The 19,024-nt window shown below is 37.3% G+C and overlaps 1 protein-coding gene and 1 pseudogene across 1 annotated transcript; one reads left to right on the plus strand and one right to left on the minus strand.

Moving 5' to 3' along the window:
* The first annotated feature begins 555 nt into the window (after positions 1–555).
* ttc21b (tetratricopeptide repeat domain 21B) lies at positions 556–18,467 on the plus strand. Its single transcript, XM_033987429.2, has 29 exons — positions 556–632; positions 852–978; positions 1,343–1,453; positions 1,535–1,701; positions 1,791–1,913; positions 3,165–3,322; positions 3,826–3,910; positions 3,989–4,087; positions 4,681–4,873; positions 5,637–5,734; positions 5,813–6,013; positions 6,397–6,526; positions 6,600–6,757; positions 7,240–7,464; positions 8,322–8,560; positions 8,736–8,808; positions 9,133–9,243; positions 9,335–9,473; positions 11,095–11,201; positions 12,621–12,809; positions 13,405–13,515; positions 13,614–13,695; positions 14,022–14,172; positions 14,259–14,420; positions 15,144–15,339; positions 15,723–15,947; positions 17,629–17,749; positions 17,848–17,915; positions 18,015–18,467. Exons 1-29 carry the CDS (start codon positions 609–611, stop codon positions 18,090–18,092), a joined length of 3,951 nt encoding a protein of 1,316 aa, XP_033843320.1. The 5' UTR covers positions 556–608; the 3' UTR covers positions 18,093–18,467.
* LOC117389889 (5S ribosomal RNA) lies at positions 5,388–5,505 on the minus strand (annotated as a pseudogene).
* Positions 18,468–19,024: the final 557 nt, after the last annotated feature.

A 19,024-nucleotide genomic window follows, 5' to 3' on the forward strand; every position in this document is an offset into this window, starting at 1 on the left:
TGTCAAAACCTAATATAGGCCTGGTACACAGGTCTAGTTTATAGGCTTTAAAAAATGTATCTCCAAATCAGATCTGGCGTCTGGTTTGTAATTGATTTGGAACAAAATTCCATATGTTTTCTGTCATAATTTTTATTTCACAAATAACCATATTTATAGTGAAATAGATACTTGAAGAACTCGTTGGTCACTTAAGTGGTTCAACTGTAGGCTGAGTGCGCCCTCTAGGGACGCTAACGGTAAAGTACAACAGATTGAACGAGTAAATCCTCATATCTGTCTGCAAGGCGGAATTTTTCAATTTTGCGGATTAATAAGAACACACCTAACATATTAACATATAGTTAATATGCTATTGCGATTATTTGTATGTGAGTTGATGTTATCTCTTTCAAATTAGTCGTTTTGGATGGTAATATGCCTCATAAGGGTAACTCATGAGAAAATTATATGTGGCGGTTACCAAGTTACCAGGCAACGCTACAGAGCAGCAAGATAGCCAGGGGTTAACCGCTAAAATAACATTCTTCTGAATACACCCCCATGTAAACAGGACATTTCAAGCATTGTTTGGGGACTATCTTATTAAAATAATCTGTTGATTCAACATGGAGGAAGAAGAGACAACACTGGTAAGCTAGCATGTTTGCTAACGACGCATCAATGCATTTTGCTCTGGTATTTACTTTAGCCCTACAACTGCAAGGACTGACTTGTGTTGTTTTTGCCCATGATATATCCTTTTCTTACCTTTTACATTTATCATAGTATAGTAAAATGAGATGTCACTGCTGTCGGTAGGCTACCCGAAACATTTTTCTAACTAATATTTCCTTTTTTCCTCTTTTTAGTCTTTAATTCGACATTACTGCTATGAAAAATACTTCAATCAAGCTGCGAACGCCGCAGCAGCAGCTCAGAGGAAGTTCAGTGATCCCATTTATACGTTCTTCCATGCATATGCTGTTGTAATGCAAGGTAAGCCATCAACAAGTAAGAAACACTCAACTTCAATAATTGCATATAGGAAGTAGCTATGTAATAAGTTATAACTTAACAGATTATATATATTTCCAATATAAATATTAAAGGTGTAACTTTTCTGGTGGAGGCCCTGCCACCTGCTTTTCTCCATGGAAATGTTATTGCTTTGCCTGAAATGCCTGAACTTGTCTATGTATGCATTTATTCAGTTATGTGATTTTATTGCTCAAAAATAGTTGAAAACATGCATTCTGACTGTGAGCAAGGCCAACATATAATAATCTTGATAATTAAAATGATAGTATAGAAGTGTGCTTCAAATGTTTGTGAAATCAATCTAGTGTAACAATATTCCTAGATCAAATTCATGATGCTATGATAAAGCTTGACACAATCCGAGACAGCGGGGATGTGTCTCTCTGTTCTCTCATGGCTCTTGTCTACGCTGAGAAAAAGAAGACCAACCCAGGTATTACATCCTATGTAAAATATTATCACTTTTGATATGTTGATAATGGTTTTCTAATGGCAAATATTCCAATAATTACAGACCGAGAAGTCATTCAAGAACTGGATGCCAAGGTGAAAGAGGATCGTAAAAGTGCCTCCTCCAAAAGCCTATATTATGCTGGCATGTTTCTTTGGCTGTTGGGCCGAAACGACAAAGCAAGGGAGTATGTGGAGAGAATGATCAAGATTTCAAATGGCTCCAAAGAGGTAAGACTAGTGATTGTAATAAAAAGTTATATATTTGATGTTTTATATTTATATTCACATTTATATTTATACTGTGTGTGTTTTTACAGGGGGTCATCCTAAAAGGGTGGATCGAACTGACATCTGGTAGAGATGCATATGCTAGAAAGGCCGGGAAGTACTTTGATGAGGGACTGAAGGAGAAGCCAGATGTTTTTGGGTTAATGGGGAAGGTAAGAGGGGGAATTCTCTTGCTTAAACCCTAAACATTTACCAATTACAAAAGGTGGACTATGTTACTTTTCTAGTGAAGGGTTTGCAACTGCTTGTGTATGTGGAGATATTAATGCCTTCTCTAAATGTTTCTTAGTATAGCATTAAATTTCAATCTCCATAAACAGGTGAAACCATCAGGCCAAATTACAGGTCAGATCTTTAGAAAGATGACCCCCCTCACAATAGGCTAACTAGCTCACTGTATCTCAAAACTAACAGTCACTTTTATTAAAATTGGAAAACATAAAATAAACAGTCTATTAAAATTTGAATTAATTAAAATAAAAACTATCTAGTTATTTTTATATCTGGAATACTGTACTTCAGTTTGTGGGGTTGTTTTAATATTTATTCTGCCTCATAATTAGCATTAGCATTGAAACACAAACATCCCCCTTTCTAAACACATACATGTCCTCTGGTGAAGTCTTTTATTTGTGTAGTTTTTAACATGTCATCATTAACATGCAGCTCCCTGTCCACTGCCTGATCTTTAAATATTCATGCATTTTAGCGTGAATTGGCAGAAATGTTATAGACCTGCAATTGGACAAGAAGTAGTGACACAGTGAGGTTGCCAGGCACGTCTGTGCACAAAGCCTATGTATTTTTGATCAATTATTCTATCTCTAATTGATGCAAGATAGAAAAATTCCCTATTTCCATACTGTGGAACATTCCAGTCAAAACAATATTATCTCCATGAAGACAACCTTCATGGTGCCCCTTTAAAGAAACAATACCAATTTAAATTTTAACTTACTACCATAAGCAGAAATAGTTCTCGTATCCCCCCATTTAGCATAGCATCACATAGCACCAAGACATTATTTTTACACACTTACTAATAAATTACTATATTATATGTAAATGTAATGTTAAGACCCCTAAATATTATGTAAATTTGTGCTTTATAAGTTTGAGTCAATGTTAGTATAGGTTAATCTTTTATTAGTACAATTATTCACGTTTTACACAAAAGTGGGTCTAAAGAAGAGCTAAACCTGGACTAGACCATGACGACACCAGAATTAGAACAGGACCAAAACAAGCCTACATTAGGACTAAATTGGAATCTTAATAGCTTAAATATGAATGTAGCCATTTATTACCTATATTCACGCATTAGAATAACAAACTTTGTATAGAATCCAAATATTTAAGAGTATAGTGATGATAAACTTCTTAACTTGTCTCACGTATTGCAGGCCCAGTACTTTGAATACCGCCAGAACTACTCCGGATCATTAGAAATGGTCAACCAAGTTATTGTCAATTATCCAAAGTTCCTACCTGCCCTGACCAAGAAGATGAAACTGTTGCTAAGCCTACAGGATTGGGAGCAGACTGTTGACGCAGCACATAGGTAAACTTTCTGATTCGACTGATATAGTTTTACTTTAACTTCTAAATGTTTTTTAAGAACTGAAAATCAAAGTTACCCAAATATCTAACTTTTGAATGCATCACCATGGTTGTGCTAAGCCATGTTGAGCAAATCTAGCCAGCTAACACCAGACCCTAGCAACTAATCTTTTGTTTATGCTAACTCACCCAGCTTTATCCCGCATCTAAAAAGCCAGGCAAACAAAAGCTTCTACAATTTAAGGATTCCCTACTCACTAGTTTCCTAAGCCTTCCTGAGAGCAATTATTCTAGTTATACAAACAGGGTAGTTGTTGGCCTGACCACATGAGGATTTGAGATGTCAAAACATAATTCATTTTGGTTGGTAATGCTATTAGACTAGAAGCTTAACACACTCGTGGAGCTGTATTAAGGATTCCATTACTACCAATCAAAGAAATCCAAGCTCATTGAAAAGTAACAAGATGGACTACTTTAACAGGAACTTGAGTCATGTTTCAGGCTTTTACAGACGGATAAAAATAACCCAGAGGCGCTAAGGATGCTGGTTTTACATTCGCTGTGCAGGGATGGGGATATTTCCGAGGTAATTTTTTTAATAATCTAGAAAGAATTATTTATATTTTGGAGAATTTGTAATTTGGTTTTCCATGTCTGTCCTCAGTCTTTGAAATTGCTCTCTAACCTCATCACCAGTCTGGCATTTCTGGAACCACGGAACTCAGAGCTCTTCTACAGGATGTCGCTAGCCTTTGCGCGCCTTGTAAGTCATTCAGTATTAGTTCAGTGCTGGCTTTGGTTGGTTAGGAAGAATCTGTCAAGTTAGGTTTACATTTGATATCTTATGTAGTATTACATTAATTTAGCATTTAGCTGACTTCTCTTAAAACAAATCTCCATATTTGTACTTCCATCTTGAATAAAAAAAAAAAAAACTGTCTTAAAATTGTATTCTTATGATGTTGATTATTAGACATGATCACGTTTTCAGTTTGGATAATATTCAAGAAACAAGACTTTTATTGTAAGTTACCTAAATAATAGTCATGTTGTTGTCACAATACTAAAAGTCAATTTTACGAAGGAAAACACTCTATGCCAATTCCACTACCACAATGACAATTAAAAACACATTTATTAGACAACACTAATTTCCAACACACAATTATATATTTTTTCTTTTATATTACAATGTCCTTATAATACATGTTCTGATGTGTGTGAAGACCATTCTAAACTCCTTAACAATGTTCACTGCTGCCTGATGACCGACAGCCACAACTATATTCAAATAAAATGTATCCTTATTCAATATATTCTAAGCATTCATCACTTAGTATGTTACCTTTGTTATAGTGTGGCCGTAACGAGAAGATACTGGAGCAGACATTCAAGATGGTGGAGAAGGCCTTCTCCATGGGCTCAGGAAATGCAGACTTTGCCACAGAGATGGGCTACCAAATGTTACTCCAGGGAAAGACCAAGGAGGCCAACAAGTGGTACAAGAACGCCATGAGTCTGGATGAGACCAGTGTGGCCGCTTTGACAGGTACCTCAACATGTAATAGAGATGTAATAGCCAAAAGCTTATATTAAGCTACTTATACCCTAAAATTGTTACTGCATTTGTGCTATAATATTTCTAAAATAGCAACCATATTCAAAAAATAAAGAATATTTAATAATGATAATTTCTACCTGGTAGCTGCACTGAGACAGAACACAGCATGGTTTAGGCTATTTAATACCATGTCTCTTTGGCCCAGAAGCTTAAATGTGTTCAATATATTCTCTCATAGATTTAGTTTTGACTATTATTATTATTATTATAGTTAAAGTCTTTGTTATAATAATTTATTAGTCTTATAACAGACGCTTAAAGTCATTTACATTTTTGTGCATTATTCATTCACTCCACACTCGGTGGTAAGCTATTACTGTAGCAACAGCTGCCCTGGAGGAGACTGACATGAGCGAGGCTGGCAATCTGTGCACTTTCATACTTGGCCATGTGGGTGAAGTGTCTTGCCTAAGGACACAACAAGAGTTTTGCCACTAGTGCCCTACTGTGGCACCTGGAATTCCCAGTGATCTCTCATCCAAGTACTAACCAGCCTCAGCCTTGCTTAGCTTCTGAGATCTCACGAGATCAGAAATTGACAAGGAAATTTGGCCACAACTGTGACTGGTTGTTTCTGGTGGACAAAGTGTACTGTAACTGCAACATCAGAGCACTGGTATTCTTATAATATTCCCTGTTCAAATCAATCTGTTTTTAATATCTCTGTCTTTATTTGATTTTTATTCCGTAGGTGTAATCCATTGCCAGCTTGTTGAGGGACACCTTCAGGATGCAGAGCAGCAGTTGGAATTTCTGACTGAGATTCAACAGTCCATCGGGAAAACAGGGGTACATTCTTACTCCTTTATCTATTTCCCAACCCCTGCTGTTGAGCTGATCAAACATCCTCCTGTCCACTCCCTGTAGGAGCTGCTGTACCTGCGCGCCGTGCTAGCGGTGAAGAAGCGGCGCCCCCCAGAGGAAGTGCTGTCTCTGCTGAACGAGGCTGTGGACACTCACCTGTCCACTCTGCAGGGCCTGCCTCTGGGAGTGGACTACTTTGAGAAGCTCAATCCTGACTTTCTCCTGGACATTGTCAAAGAGTATCTTGCACTGTGTCCTGCTAAGGTACTATGAGTATCTGTTTACTGGATATAGCAATAGTTAGACATTGTTTTGTATTTTTTCCTTTCCTTAAATATTTGACAAGGTCACTTTTTCGCTTTGCTTATGTTCTGGGCCCGATTTTGTCCATGAACACTTACAAAGATAGTTTGAAATACAGTAGTTCTGCCTTGAGAGGACAAAAAGGGCAGTTTATGCCATGTTTGGTTGATTAAAATTGTTTTGCAATAGAACTTGTGTCCCTAATAAACAATCCAGTGTGAAAATGAATGCACATTTTGCGATCAGAGCTGGTTTAAATAGTCCCAAATGCTGCAATGTGTTTCATGCCTGTTATACTGTTTTCTGCAGCAGGCCTGTAAAAATGTGCTTTGTAATTGTTTCAGCCCCCTGCACCGGGCCAGCCCCCCTGTCCTCAGCTGCAACGCTGTGCCACTCTCCTGGACACTGTGGTGAAGGTCGTGCCCGGGCTGCTCCAGGGACTCTATCTGATGGCCAAAGTCAAATATCAATCTGGTTAGTTCAACAGACAAAACATGTACATTTGTATCTCTTTTTAGGTAAGACATATTTTCCATTGTCTGCTTAGGTGACTTTGAGGCGGCTCAGAGCAGTCTGAACCACTGTCTGCAGCAGTGTCCGTCCTTCGCCGATGCTCATTTGTTGATGGCACAAATTCATCTGGTACAGGGGAACTTCACCTCGTGTTCACAATCTCTGGAACTCTGCTTAAGCCACAACTTTGAGGCAAGTTACAAACATATGTTTGGGAAATAGGTCCTGAAATTGGTTGCTGTTATTAGTGAGCATTTTGGACCCCAAGATCTATCTAACTCAGTGTTTGTCAAATTGTGGTAGTGGTACGCGACGTCCTTAGGTGGTACTTGGCCAGCTCTTCAGTATGTGGAGTTGCTTCATTTCATTCATTCATTCATTTTATCCATTTTTGGCCCTCCTTTGGATAATTTCTTGTTTAGAACTACAGTGGAAGTGATGTAATCCCCTTTTAGACCTGGTTTAGATTAGATTATACTTGATTTAGGTCTGGTGGTTCTTGGAGGGCCAAAACTTTTCTTTGGTAGTACTTAAGTTAGATTAGTGGCTCAAACTTCTCACACCAAGTTCTTCTTACCCATACTGATAAAGATTGTCCTTACAAGAAACAATTGTACATTATGGTTGTTTCATTGATGTTATGTGACAAATTCCATCTATTCTCCCTGTCCTAGATCAGAGAAAACCCTCTGTTCCACCTGATCAAGGCTCAAGCACAGAAGAAGATGGGTGAGCTGACCGAGGCTATCCAGACTTTACAGATGGCCATGAGTCTTCCCGGAGTGCGGAGAGTGGGCTCCTCCTCCAAATCCAGGAGTAAGAAGACAGAACTGAGCGCTGCTGATTGTGTCTCTGTGTTCTTGGAGTTAGCCGAGGCGCTGTGGCTAAATGGGGAACAGGTACCAGTAATAATTTCTTTTGTAGTACTAGTCAACCAAGCATTTACTAAAAGAAATCAATCTATACAATCTATACAAATGGGGTGTTTGAACAGCATGATGAATGGGAATTAAAACAGAATGATGTCAGTTTTTATATATATAGTTTTTAGGGTGATCATTTTACCATCTGTCCAAGGATGATAGATGAAAAATAGCCTCTCTGGTTCATTTACAGAAAGAGACAGAGACTGTCTCTGTTAAATAAAGCTAATAAATAGTCAAAAAATGCAACCCACATGATGCCGAATGTCTTTACCCTCTCTCTCCCCATTTCATGTTATTACTAGATTAGATTACATTGATCTCAAAGAGGAAAAATGCTCTGCAACAGATTTAGCGCAATTCAATTCAATTCAATTTATTTGTAGTCATTGTCACAGAAGAACAACGAAATTGCGTTTGGAGCATCCCATAAAGTGCAAGCTACTTCACGCTATCACTATACAACTATCCAATTCATAATTGAGCACTTAAAATAGTAAAAATTCATTAACACTATTTTCCATAAGATACAGCAATATTACAGTCATTGCAGTGGTTATGCCAAATACATCTTATAAATTATTATAAATACAGTATAGTTTTAGAATATCATATAAAAAAAAAGTACAAAGAAACAATGTCAGTAAAAAAAACAAAACATCCATATCCAAAATTGTCATGAATGCATTGCACTGCATTGCCTTTGAAGTGTATTATGTATTACTCACTAAGCCATTTCCTAATAAAAAGACTGACTTTTCTGACTGAACAGCAGTCATGAATCATCTTATGACTGTTGCCCTCACCTTCTTAACTGGAGTGTCATATTTCAGCATGAGGCAGCTAAAGTGATGCAGGATGCTATCATTTCCTTCTCGGGGACTCCAGAAGAGCTACGTGTGACTATAGCCAATGCAGACCTGGCCCTGCTGAGAGGAGACACAGAGCTGGCCCTGAGCATGCTCCGGAACATCACCCCCGAACAGCCCTACTACATCCAGGCCAAGGAGAAGATGGCTGACATCTATCTCAACCACAGGAGGGAGAAGCGGCTCTATGCTAGCTGCTACAGGTTTGGGAAATATGGCATTTTCAAAACAATAACTGGTAACATAGTGGGCTAAAAATATTATGTGTTAACAATTAATGCCCCATAGAAATGTAATACTCCCTCTTTACACACACATTGTGGTTTTAATATTATCAATATTGGCTCCATACTAATTTTATATATTTATATTTTTAAGGGAAATTGTGGATAAGCTGCCCAGTCCCCACACATACCTCCTATTGGGTGACGCCTACATGAACATCCAAGAAGTAAGTGGAAAAATCATTGCTACTAAAGAATAACTAACCTTGTCACAGTTTTACTCAAAAACAATACACAAAAACTTTACTTTTGGACACATATATTATGTTTTTTCGCCTCTTCAGTTCTGACAGGGTTCTGTTAAGTCACTGCCTTATATCTGCCTGAAGAATGGAGCTATCTACACTGAAACTAACGCACACTAGTTGTTTATAGTAGGAGTAATTTTATTAGGTCTGTTAGTAAGTTCTTTATCCAGTCATTTGTGGAAATACTGAATGATAATATGCTGCTGTACTAAAACCACTTATTGTAACATGTTTCATTTCCAGCCAGAAAAGGCCATAGAGATCTACGAACAAGCTCTGAAGAAAAACCCCAAAGATGGGGCTCTGGCCAGTAAAATTGGCAAGGCTTTGTTCAAGACCCACAACTACTTTAAGGTTTGTCTTGCTGCTTTGTTTACAGGTCCAGGTCAGATAACTTGAATAATAACATAATTCAATAATTAAATCCTGGCCTTTCTCCACACAGGCTATAAACTACTACGAGGCAGCCCTGAAGAGTGGCCAGCAAAACTTCCTTCGATACGATCTAGCCGAGCTGCTGATGAAGATGAAGCAGTACGAACGCTGTAAGAAGGTGGTGCAAGAAGCTCTGGATCATGAACCAGGTAGAAAAGGCTTGAGTGCCTTGAAGGTGGAAAAGCATTATATAAAAATGCGACCATTTACTAATTTGTATGTATTTTTTTCTTTTTTACATATTACAGATGTGTACACCATCTCATTTATTAATTTATTTGGATGCGGCGATGCATATTAAGGAACAAAAAAACTAACTTAAAATATGCTGGATTTACTTTGCGTCTGGTTTCCAATCTTTGTCACAAAAAAGCTGATTAAAGGAACCATATGTAGGATTGGGATTTTAAAAAATTCAAATATAGCTTTTAATGATAACAATGGTGATTTATAATGTGTTGTTTTGCTTCTCAAGATGATTATCCAGTCAGAAAGCAGAATACGCCTTACATGAGTCTCTCATTTGGGGTGCCAGTTTCAGTGTTGAAATCCAGTTCGTTTCTTTGTCTCTCTGATCTAAATCCTCACTACATAAACCCCAGCACTGGCACTGATTAATGACTGGCTAATTATTAATCAGTGCCAGTGCAGCCTCTGCAGCTCAGTGAGTGAATTCTGCAGGTTCTGAGCTTTCACATGAGCCATGGCCAGGTTAAAACACTGGAAACCCAGGTTCAGTTGTGATTGTAATACCTTTTTTAAATGTAAGAATGAAGGCTACATACAGTTCCTTTAAATGAAGCTAAATTATAGCTACTATAACAAATTTTAGTCAGTTGTTCAGCACCTAAATAATCAGAAATACAGTGTATTCAGTGAGGTTTTATGCAATATGACTTAAAACATGGATAAGTGAGACAAAGCACTCAAATTACTGTTGATAAGGAAACCATTTTAATCACATGAATAAATGGTATACAGTACAGCATAATACATGTACAGAACCTGTTTGAAAAGCAGGTGGAGTCATAAGAGCACACGGATGTTTGATGACTCATTTTCAAACTCATCTGACTTCCACGCAGGCTGCACTTGATAGAGATTAAAGCATTCACTGTGGGATAGTGTATAATGTCAAACAGTACAAGTTAGACGTGCTAGGAGATCTAGATTCCAGCAAAATAAAAATAAAAATTTATCTATTCTAAATTTAATTACTTTTAAATTACAAAAATTACCGGTATGTGTAGAGTCACCATCAGTGTTACTAATGCTACTATGACCAATATTACCATGTCTTTTGTCCATATTGTGCATAACTAACAAATATGAAACATGATTCTAACTTTCTAACCTCTGGTTAACTCTCTGGTACTTTAATTTGTCTAGAAATTGGAACTAATATACTGATATCTTTTTAAAATAAGGAAACAAGGTGCACTAACTTAACTGGTGACTTTTCTGGTGACTGTGGTATTAAAGCTATCTATCGAGCATTTATCCAGTGTTTTATTCTTCAAAAACACGCTTTCTTGGAGGGTTGCCCCTCCTCAGATCTGACATGTAAACTGGCCTAGTGACATCATCTGATTGTCTCTATGGATACAGATAAGATTAATGCCATATTGTAGCAGAGCAATAACATCTTAATGGAGACAAGCTGGTGGCATACCCTCCATCAGAAAAGTTACTTATTGCAGCTTTAAATATGTGTTGTTGTTTTTTTCCATTTACTTAAATTTTCTGTTCTAAAATGTATTCCTTCCCCAGTGAATGATCTCGCTGGACTTTCAGATGACTGCCGCTACCTTGTCCTTTTAGCCAAGATTCAAAATAAAGTGGGTGAGAACGAAGACGCTTTGCTTTCCTTGCAGAAGGTTAGTCACTTCCTTGTTTACCAAACACAAAAATAAATGCAACCTAAATAAATACTGAACTGGTGACATGCGGCCAGCTCATTTAGAAAAAGTGGAAGGAACCTCAGTCATTGACAATTTTGCTTGTTAGATGTTGGGGTGGGAGAAAACAATGGGATTTCAGTTTCTGTTTGTTCTTAATGTGAAGAATGTATTTGTTGACATGTTAATTTTACATTGTTTTGTTGTTTTTTTGTTCTGTTTTGTTGTATTTTTATTACTGTGTAAAAAAGAATAAATATTTTTGTAACACATAAAACACAGAAAAATTACACCTTAATTAGCTGTAATAAAGCAAGAAAAGTCTTAATAAAGCAAGAAAGGCTCAATTCATAATGAACAAATTGATTATTTAGAGTGATCCAGGCTTAGTAACTACTTAATTAAGGAGTTAGGTTTAGGAGACAGGTTACCAATTAATAAGCCTAAATCATTCTTAACAAATTATTTTGTTTCTTTTTTAAATTTAATTTATAATTAAATATTATTAATTAATTATTATTTTTATTCTGGTTGTTGGATTTTATATTCTGCACTATTGCATAAAACATAGCTATCAATTTTCCAAAGTATGATTTTAATTGTTAGTATTGGTATTAGTATTACCATTATTTTTATTATTTTTATTGTTTTTTTATTTTTTTGGCTACCTCCAGGAAGTGATGCAGTGTTTCTTTACGGCTAATTTGGTGTAGTTATTATAAAGTGTTAGCATAATTTTATTTTTAAAAGTAATAAAATAAGTCTTACTTCTTCCCACCCCATTTCGAATATATGAGTCAATCTCAGACGCAGCCTGTACAGATTGTATTCATCTCAGTACCACTTTCTCTTTGCTGTGACCATGACATGACAAAGGTTCAGACACACTTTTTCATTTATGTTACTTCTCGATGATTATTTACATTTGTAGATTCTCAATGAAAAAATAAACTCAAAATAATTCAGCTTGTTTAACTGGTTTTAAAAATGGCCACCCTTTGATCACTACTTTACACTCATGGTATTCCTTGACCCTGATTCATCACAGCTGTGAATTATCATATTCATTCATTCATTTATCATATCATCATCATATTATCATTTAACTCATTTAGAAAAGACCAAGCATTTGTATCACTGTCGACAAAGCAAAGGGTGGCTACTGTAAAACAAAAATAATTCTATTCAAATGTTCAAATCGTTGACTTATTTAACTTCTATCTTTCACATCATACATCCTATATTTGATCTGTATGTATATAAAATGTAGAAAGTAGTAATCATAAAGGAAAAAAGAAAACACTGAATGAGGTGGTGTGTCCAAACTTTTGACTGGTAGTGTAGATTGAAATAAAGATTATAAAAATACAACCAAACCATACCCTTTCCTCTGCCCAGGCCCGTGACGTCCAAGCCAAAGTGCTGAAGCGCGTTCAGATGGAGCAGCCGGATGCCATCCCTGTGCAGAAACAGCTCGCCGCCGAGATCTGCTCCGAGATCGCCAAGTACTACAGCAGCCAACGAGGCTACGAGCGCGCTGTCAAGTTCTACAAAGAGGCGCTTGTGTATTGTGAGACCGATCGCAAGGTCAGTGAAAGGGTTCGCTCTATGGCCTCCTTGCAGCTGCGCCACACATTAAGTCTTGTGTTTATACTATACTGTGTGTGTGGGCAGAGGAAGATTTGGAGAGTGACTAATCTGGTACTAAAAGGTGCCCGAAAATATTGTCACATCTGAATACTGATCCTGAATGGTGGTTAGGTTTGTAGGTGTTACTTTGAGTGGTGTGCTACACAATATATTGAAATCTTGGTTCAGTTATCAAATTGGTTAGACAGATAAATAGAATGTCCTCTGCAAAGAACAAAATAGTCTGTCTCTTTATAGAATTTTTTTATTTTTAGATGAAGATTTGTTCCATGCAAGCATATGCGTAAATAAAAGAATGTGATTTTTCATTAAATGTATGTTCCTACTTGAGCCTTTTTTAATTCCCATGGTACTTACAATGCAAACGCTACATACGTTAACTGTTCCATATACTCGGAAATATTCAGTTAAAAGTTAATTACTGCAAGATTATCTTCCTATATGTTATAAAAAGATCTATTCTTCCTTTACTTCTTTGAAAAAGACTGACATTTTTCCATGTGACTCTTGATGAATGGCCTCTTTGTTGTAGGTGATGCTGGAGCTGGCTCGCTTGTACCTGACCCTGGATGAGGTGGACGCGTGCCAGGAGCAGTGCAGTGTTATTTTGATGAATGACCAGTTCAATGAAGACGCAACCCTGGTACATCACATCTATATGAGCTGTTATTCTATTCACCCGTGCCCCTGACTGGACTCAATAACTCAAGTGACTCATTTGTGCTGTGACTGTCTCCACAGATGATGGCGAACCTCATGTCCAGGAAGGAGGATTATGAAAAGGCTGTCTTTCACTATAGGCAACTTCTGGAGCGCAAGCCGGGTATAACCAAGTGTTTTAAATGAACTATACATTTTCTTTCAAGAAGGTTTATCTTAAAGGCTGCCTCATGTTGTTGCTTTGCCTGGAATGTTCCACAGTATGGTATTAACTTGCCAAAAAGTACTTCCAAAACACATAAAATGGAATGAGATGTTGCGTTGGTTGGAATTTCCACCAGTGCAATTGCAACAAGAATAGGGAACCCAGAATGTAACCAGGACTAAATAAGACTGATTATATTAATATATTTTTTCTTTCAAATGCAATTTCTAAAAACTTGTAGTTCTGCCTTATCATCTAGTCTCTTTGTCCTTGTACTTTTTCAGACAACTACCTGGCTCTGTTCCATCTGGTAGACCTGTTGAGGCGAGCTGGCAAACTGGAGGAGATCCCCCGATTTCTGCAGTTGGCTGAAAAACACTCCCCTAGGACCAAGCTAGACCCGGGCTTCAACTACTGCAAAGGCCTCTATCTGTGGTGAGCCGGCCGGACCCCGCTGGACCCTGCTCCTCTGGTGCCATCTGGTTCCTGTTTAACGCTCTGTGACTTATTGTGGTGTGCAGGTATACGGGCGAGTCTAATGACGCTCTGAGACACTTTAACAAGGCACGCAAGGACAGCGACTGGGGTCGGAATGCAGCCTACAACATGATCGAGATCTGCCTCAACCCCGACAATGACACCATGGGGGGAGAGGTGTTCGAGAACCTGGATGGAGAGATGGGGTAGGCAGTAGATTTTGTCCTGATTTTTTTTTTTTCTTTTACCTCCAAGTTGTTTTAAAATCCTGATCACTTGGCAACTTTGGACCATATTCATAAATTTAAATGCAGTGCCTTGGTAATACTTTGTTAGGCTACACTTGTAAATTTTACCTACCTCAATAAAGCCCCACTGCATAACTCTTTTGCCAGAAATATACTAAAATAAAAGCATGTTTTATTCCACTGAAAAACAAAAAATGTGTCCTTACTGTGAGCAGGATTGAATCTCCACAAACCTGACTTTTATTTGGCCTCCTTTTTGTTTCCATGGAAATGTTCCTTTGGCTATAATCTTCGATAGTATGCCATAAAATATCTCCACCTCCTTGGAGAATCTTTCTAAGTAAAGTTTTAACTTTCCATTTCCATGGAATCATGCAGGTGATATGCCACCTCCAAAAAAGTTAGTGTTGCTTTAAGTACAATGTAACTGACAGTAGGTTGTATTTGCATGTTATTACAGGCTGTTACACTAACTCAAAAGTAGTGTGTAATGATGTTATTGTGTATTGTTGAATACACTGAGCATTGTTAACATTATAACATGTTTATGTTATATTACAGGTTGTTAAACATTGAGTTACTTTGAGGTAGTTGCACTGTATCAAGTGTAGTGTAAACAAACTTTCTCCATATAATAGAAATGCACAATTTAGACTTAAATATTTGCATGCATGTTTTTAGCAACTCCACAGAGAAGCAGGAGTCAGAGCAGCTGGCGGTACGGACGGCGGAGAAGCTGCTGAAGGAGCTGAAGCCTCAGACTGCAGGAGGACACCTGCAGCTCCGCATCCTGGAGAACTACTGTCTGTTAGCCACCAAACAGAAGGCCAACGTGGAGAAGGCCCTCAACGTATTCACCGAGATCGCAAACAATGAGGTGGGTCACAGGGCAGAGGTTCTGCTGGTCTCTGTGTAAACACTGGAGAAATAGCAGCACAGTATGTAGTGGCTTCAGTAAGTTTTCACACCCTCTATAATTCCTTCAATTTTATACATAGGAGAGGTTAGTCATAAATAGGTGTATAGCGATTACTTTTTGTACAAAAGTACCTGGTTAACCATTATTAACCAGGTGCTTTTGTTTTATCATAAGAAATCGTTAATTTTATTGAAACATTCTTTTGCATTTGTCTTTGATGGTGAAAAATAATATTTTTTCATGTAAATCTTCAATATTCTGAGAAATTTCATAATACATTTGAGTGTCAATTTTCATTCAAATTATTAAATAGCCTTTCCCTTATGTTTTCTATCATTCAGAAAGACCATGTGCCTGCGCTACTCGCCATGGCCACAGCCTACATGATGCTCAAACAGACACCCCGAGCGAGGACACAGCTCAAACGCATCTCCAAGATGAGCTGGAACGTAGAGGACGCAGACGAGTTTGAGAAGAGCTGGCTCCTGCTGGCCGATATCTACATCCACTCAGGGAAGTACGACATGGCCACAGAGCTGCTCAAGAGATGCCTGCACCACAACAAGGTTAGACTAATCTGTGTACTGTACATGCAGTATTGTCAGAGGTGGGTAGAGTAGCCAAAATTTTACTCAAGTTACATTACTTCAAGATAATATTTGTCAAGTACAAAAACAACCGGGAAAACTACTACTCAAGTAAGAGCAACTGTCAGGACGTAACATATGATTTTAATCTGAAGTTAATGTAATTGGAAGGACAAAACATTAAATAATGTACAAAATCTATTTTCAAAGAAATTAGAAACTAAATATAGCTGAAGGATCAGTGAAACTTCAATGAGCATGAAGTTTTTGTCACTTGTAGACTTACTCACAGTGGGAAGAGTAATCCAAACTTTTTACTCAATAAGATGACTTCAATAAAAAATATAATACTATTAAGTAGGAATAAAAGTATGTTGCAAAAAACGTACTCTGAAAAGTTCAGTCTGTTTTAAAAGTTACTCAGGTAAGAGTATTGTCCATCGTTCTCTCATTTTACATTTTCTAAATTAGCCCCGGCACATTTCACCTGTCCAGTACAAAGGTTCAAAGCTCAAATGACTGGTTTTCTGATTGTACAATGTGATGTCATAATCCCAGATCGGGGGCAAGTTTTTTCTTTTGATTATACTGCACTTTGCCATGAAATATTCAAAAGGTAAAATCACAAATGTTGAACCTGATCAGTGGTCAATGGTTGCATTTTTATACAGCACTTTTCCACCTTCAAGGCACTCAAACCACTTTACATCAAAGAACTACTCAAGTACACATTCATACACCAGTGTACACGAACACTGGGGTGAGGTTGTTAAGTGTCTTGCCCAAGGACACAACAACAGCATTCATCTGTGGGAGCTGGAATCGCACCGCCAACCTGTGCATCAGTGGAAAAACTCTACCAACTGAGCTACTGTCGCCCTAATTTCTATGACTGACTAGCCGTACGAACAGACTGTATCTCAACAAAAATCTGCATTTTCATTTCAGCTGCCCCCAACTGTGTTAAATATTATTGGCCTAAATGTGATATTAGTTATTCCAATAAAGTATACAAGCAACTTGTTTTATATTCCATACAATGTCAATTCAGGATACCTTTCCAATTAAAAGGGTTGAGCCGATACACTAGATGCATATTCAGGCACTATTGAACGCTAAGGCAAGGCATTAACTTAATATCAGATTGTTGGAAAATTTAAGTCAATACAGTTGAAATAAAATGGGTAAAATTGCTAATATTAAATAGTTTTCATAAAATTTTTATAGAACTAGTTTTACCAATACAATTTTGTCATCACATCCTTAATTTGGAGACAAAAACAGGAATAATACATAGTTATATATTAATTTGATAACTTCATTCCTAAACCACCAACCTACCATACTCAAACGTATATTTACATTAACATACTGTTGATACAAGAGTTAAATATACTCTGTAGCATAAATGTAGCGTCAGACCGTCATGACTCAACAGTTGGTCATGGGCTGATGGAATATACTGTAGTCTCAGTATTTTAAGGGTTCCGCTCAATTCTAGTATAAATATTGTTCCAAGTTTGTGCAATGAAGAGTGTAGAATATATGTGTCATAAAGGTGATTGTAAATTTTTGTGGGTCCAGTGTAATAGATTCCTAATCATAACTACCTTTTACACTGTACTTTGCCATATGCAGTTCTGGTGTGTTGTATTTTCAGTCTTGCTGTAAGGCCTATGAGTATCTGGGCTACATCATGGAAAAGGAGCAGTCGTTCTGTGATGCTGCGCTCAACTATGAACATGCGTGGAAATATGGAAATTGCACTAATCCGACCATTGGTATGCAAATCACATTTCAAAGTGGAACAGATATGTATACACGTGCCCGCGGATACTATTTCACTATTTCATTTACTATTTTTATTCTTTTCATTTAGGATACAAGCTGGCTTTTAACTACCTGAAAGCAAAGAGACATGTTGATGCAATAGATGTGTGTCATAAGGTAAGTTATTTTTGATATTTCTTGGTAAAAAAAAAAAAAAAAAAAAAATGAATAGAGTTTCTTTTAATCCTTTTTTTTTTTTTTTTTTTTTTTTTGTAGGTTCTGGCTGCTCACCCAAATTACCCAAGAATAAGGAAGGATATCTTGGACAAAGCGAGAACTGCCCTCCGGCCGTAACAGGGGGAACTGAAAGGACGAGTGTGCTGGAATCCAAATGTGTTCAAAAGAAAAATGTTTTATATTTTGTTTTTACTGTTTGGTCTCATGTGTAAACTTCAATCCTCTTGTTGTGTCTTGTATGTCCAGTTTGATCAATATTATTATAAACCTATTTTAATTGTCTCTGTTGCCATGTTGAGGGCTGTGGAGCATACAAATGATTTAATGTGTTTGGAATTGTTAATTACTATGGCAATGGTCTTAATTTTTAATAATTCCAAAGCCCATGGATAAATTTCTAGTCTGGGAGCGCCCCACTCTGGGCTTCACTGAGCGACTGTTGTTCCTTCTGTGTTGTCCCTCTTGTGCAAAAGATTAAAACTACAACTACCACAAAGACTGCTCTTTTACTCAAAGCCACTTACTTCATTCTTCCTCAGTTGCACTATTTTTGTTTTCCAAGCTAACAAAATCACCTCTAAATAAATAAATGCAAGATACACGTTTACTGCCATTATACTGTGGAACATTCCAGGCAAAGCAATGGCATTTCTATGGAGATGAATAGCTGATGGATTCCCCACAAAAAAAAGTTACAATGTGCACCTTTAAAAAATGGTTCACTCCTGTAGCTATGCAGCAGAGGGAGTATAATAATCACATACTTCACACGCTTTTCTCCATGGAGATGTAATTGTGTTGCCTGGAATGTTTCACAGTGTGGCATAAAAGTTATCTATCTTCATGGAGACAAACAGGTGGCGCCAACCAGGCCATGTTACAGGTCAGATCTGTGAAGGGGCAACACCATTCATCAGTGCAGGTTTTACAAGGTATTTGAAAACATTCCTGGTAAAGCAATATCATCTTCCTGGAATAAGTAGCAAAAAGTTATAGTGCACCTTTAACAGACTGTGTTTTACATTATTCATTTATTTATGTATTACATT

The sequence above is a fragment of the Periophthalmus magnuspinnatus genome, chromosome 21 (assembly GCF_009829125.3).
Source record: "Periophthalmus magnuspinnatus isolate fPerMag1 chromosome 21, fPerMag1.2.pri, whole genome shotgun sequence".
Taxonomy (NCBI): domain Eukaryota; kingdom Metazoa; phylum Chordata; class Actinopteri; order Gobiiformes; family Gobiidae; genus Periophthalmus; species Periophthalmus magnuspinnatus.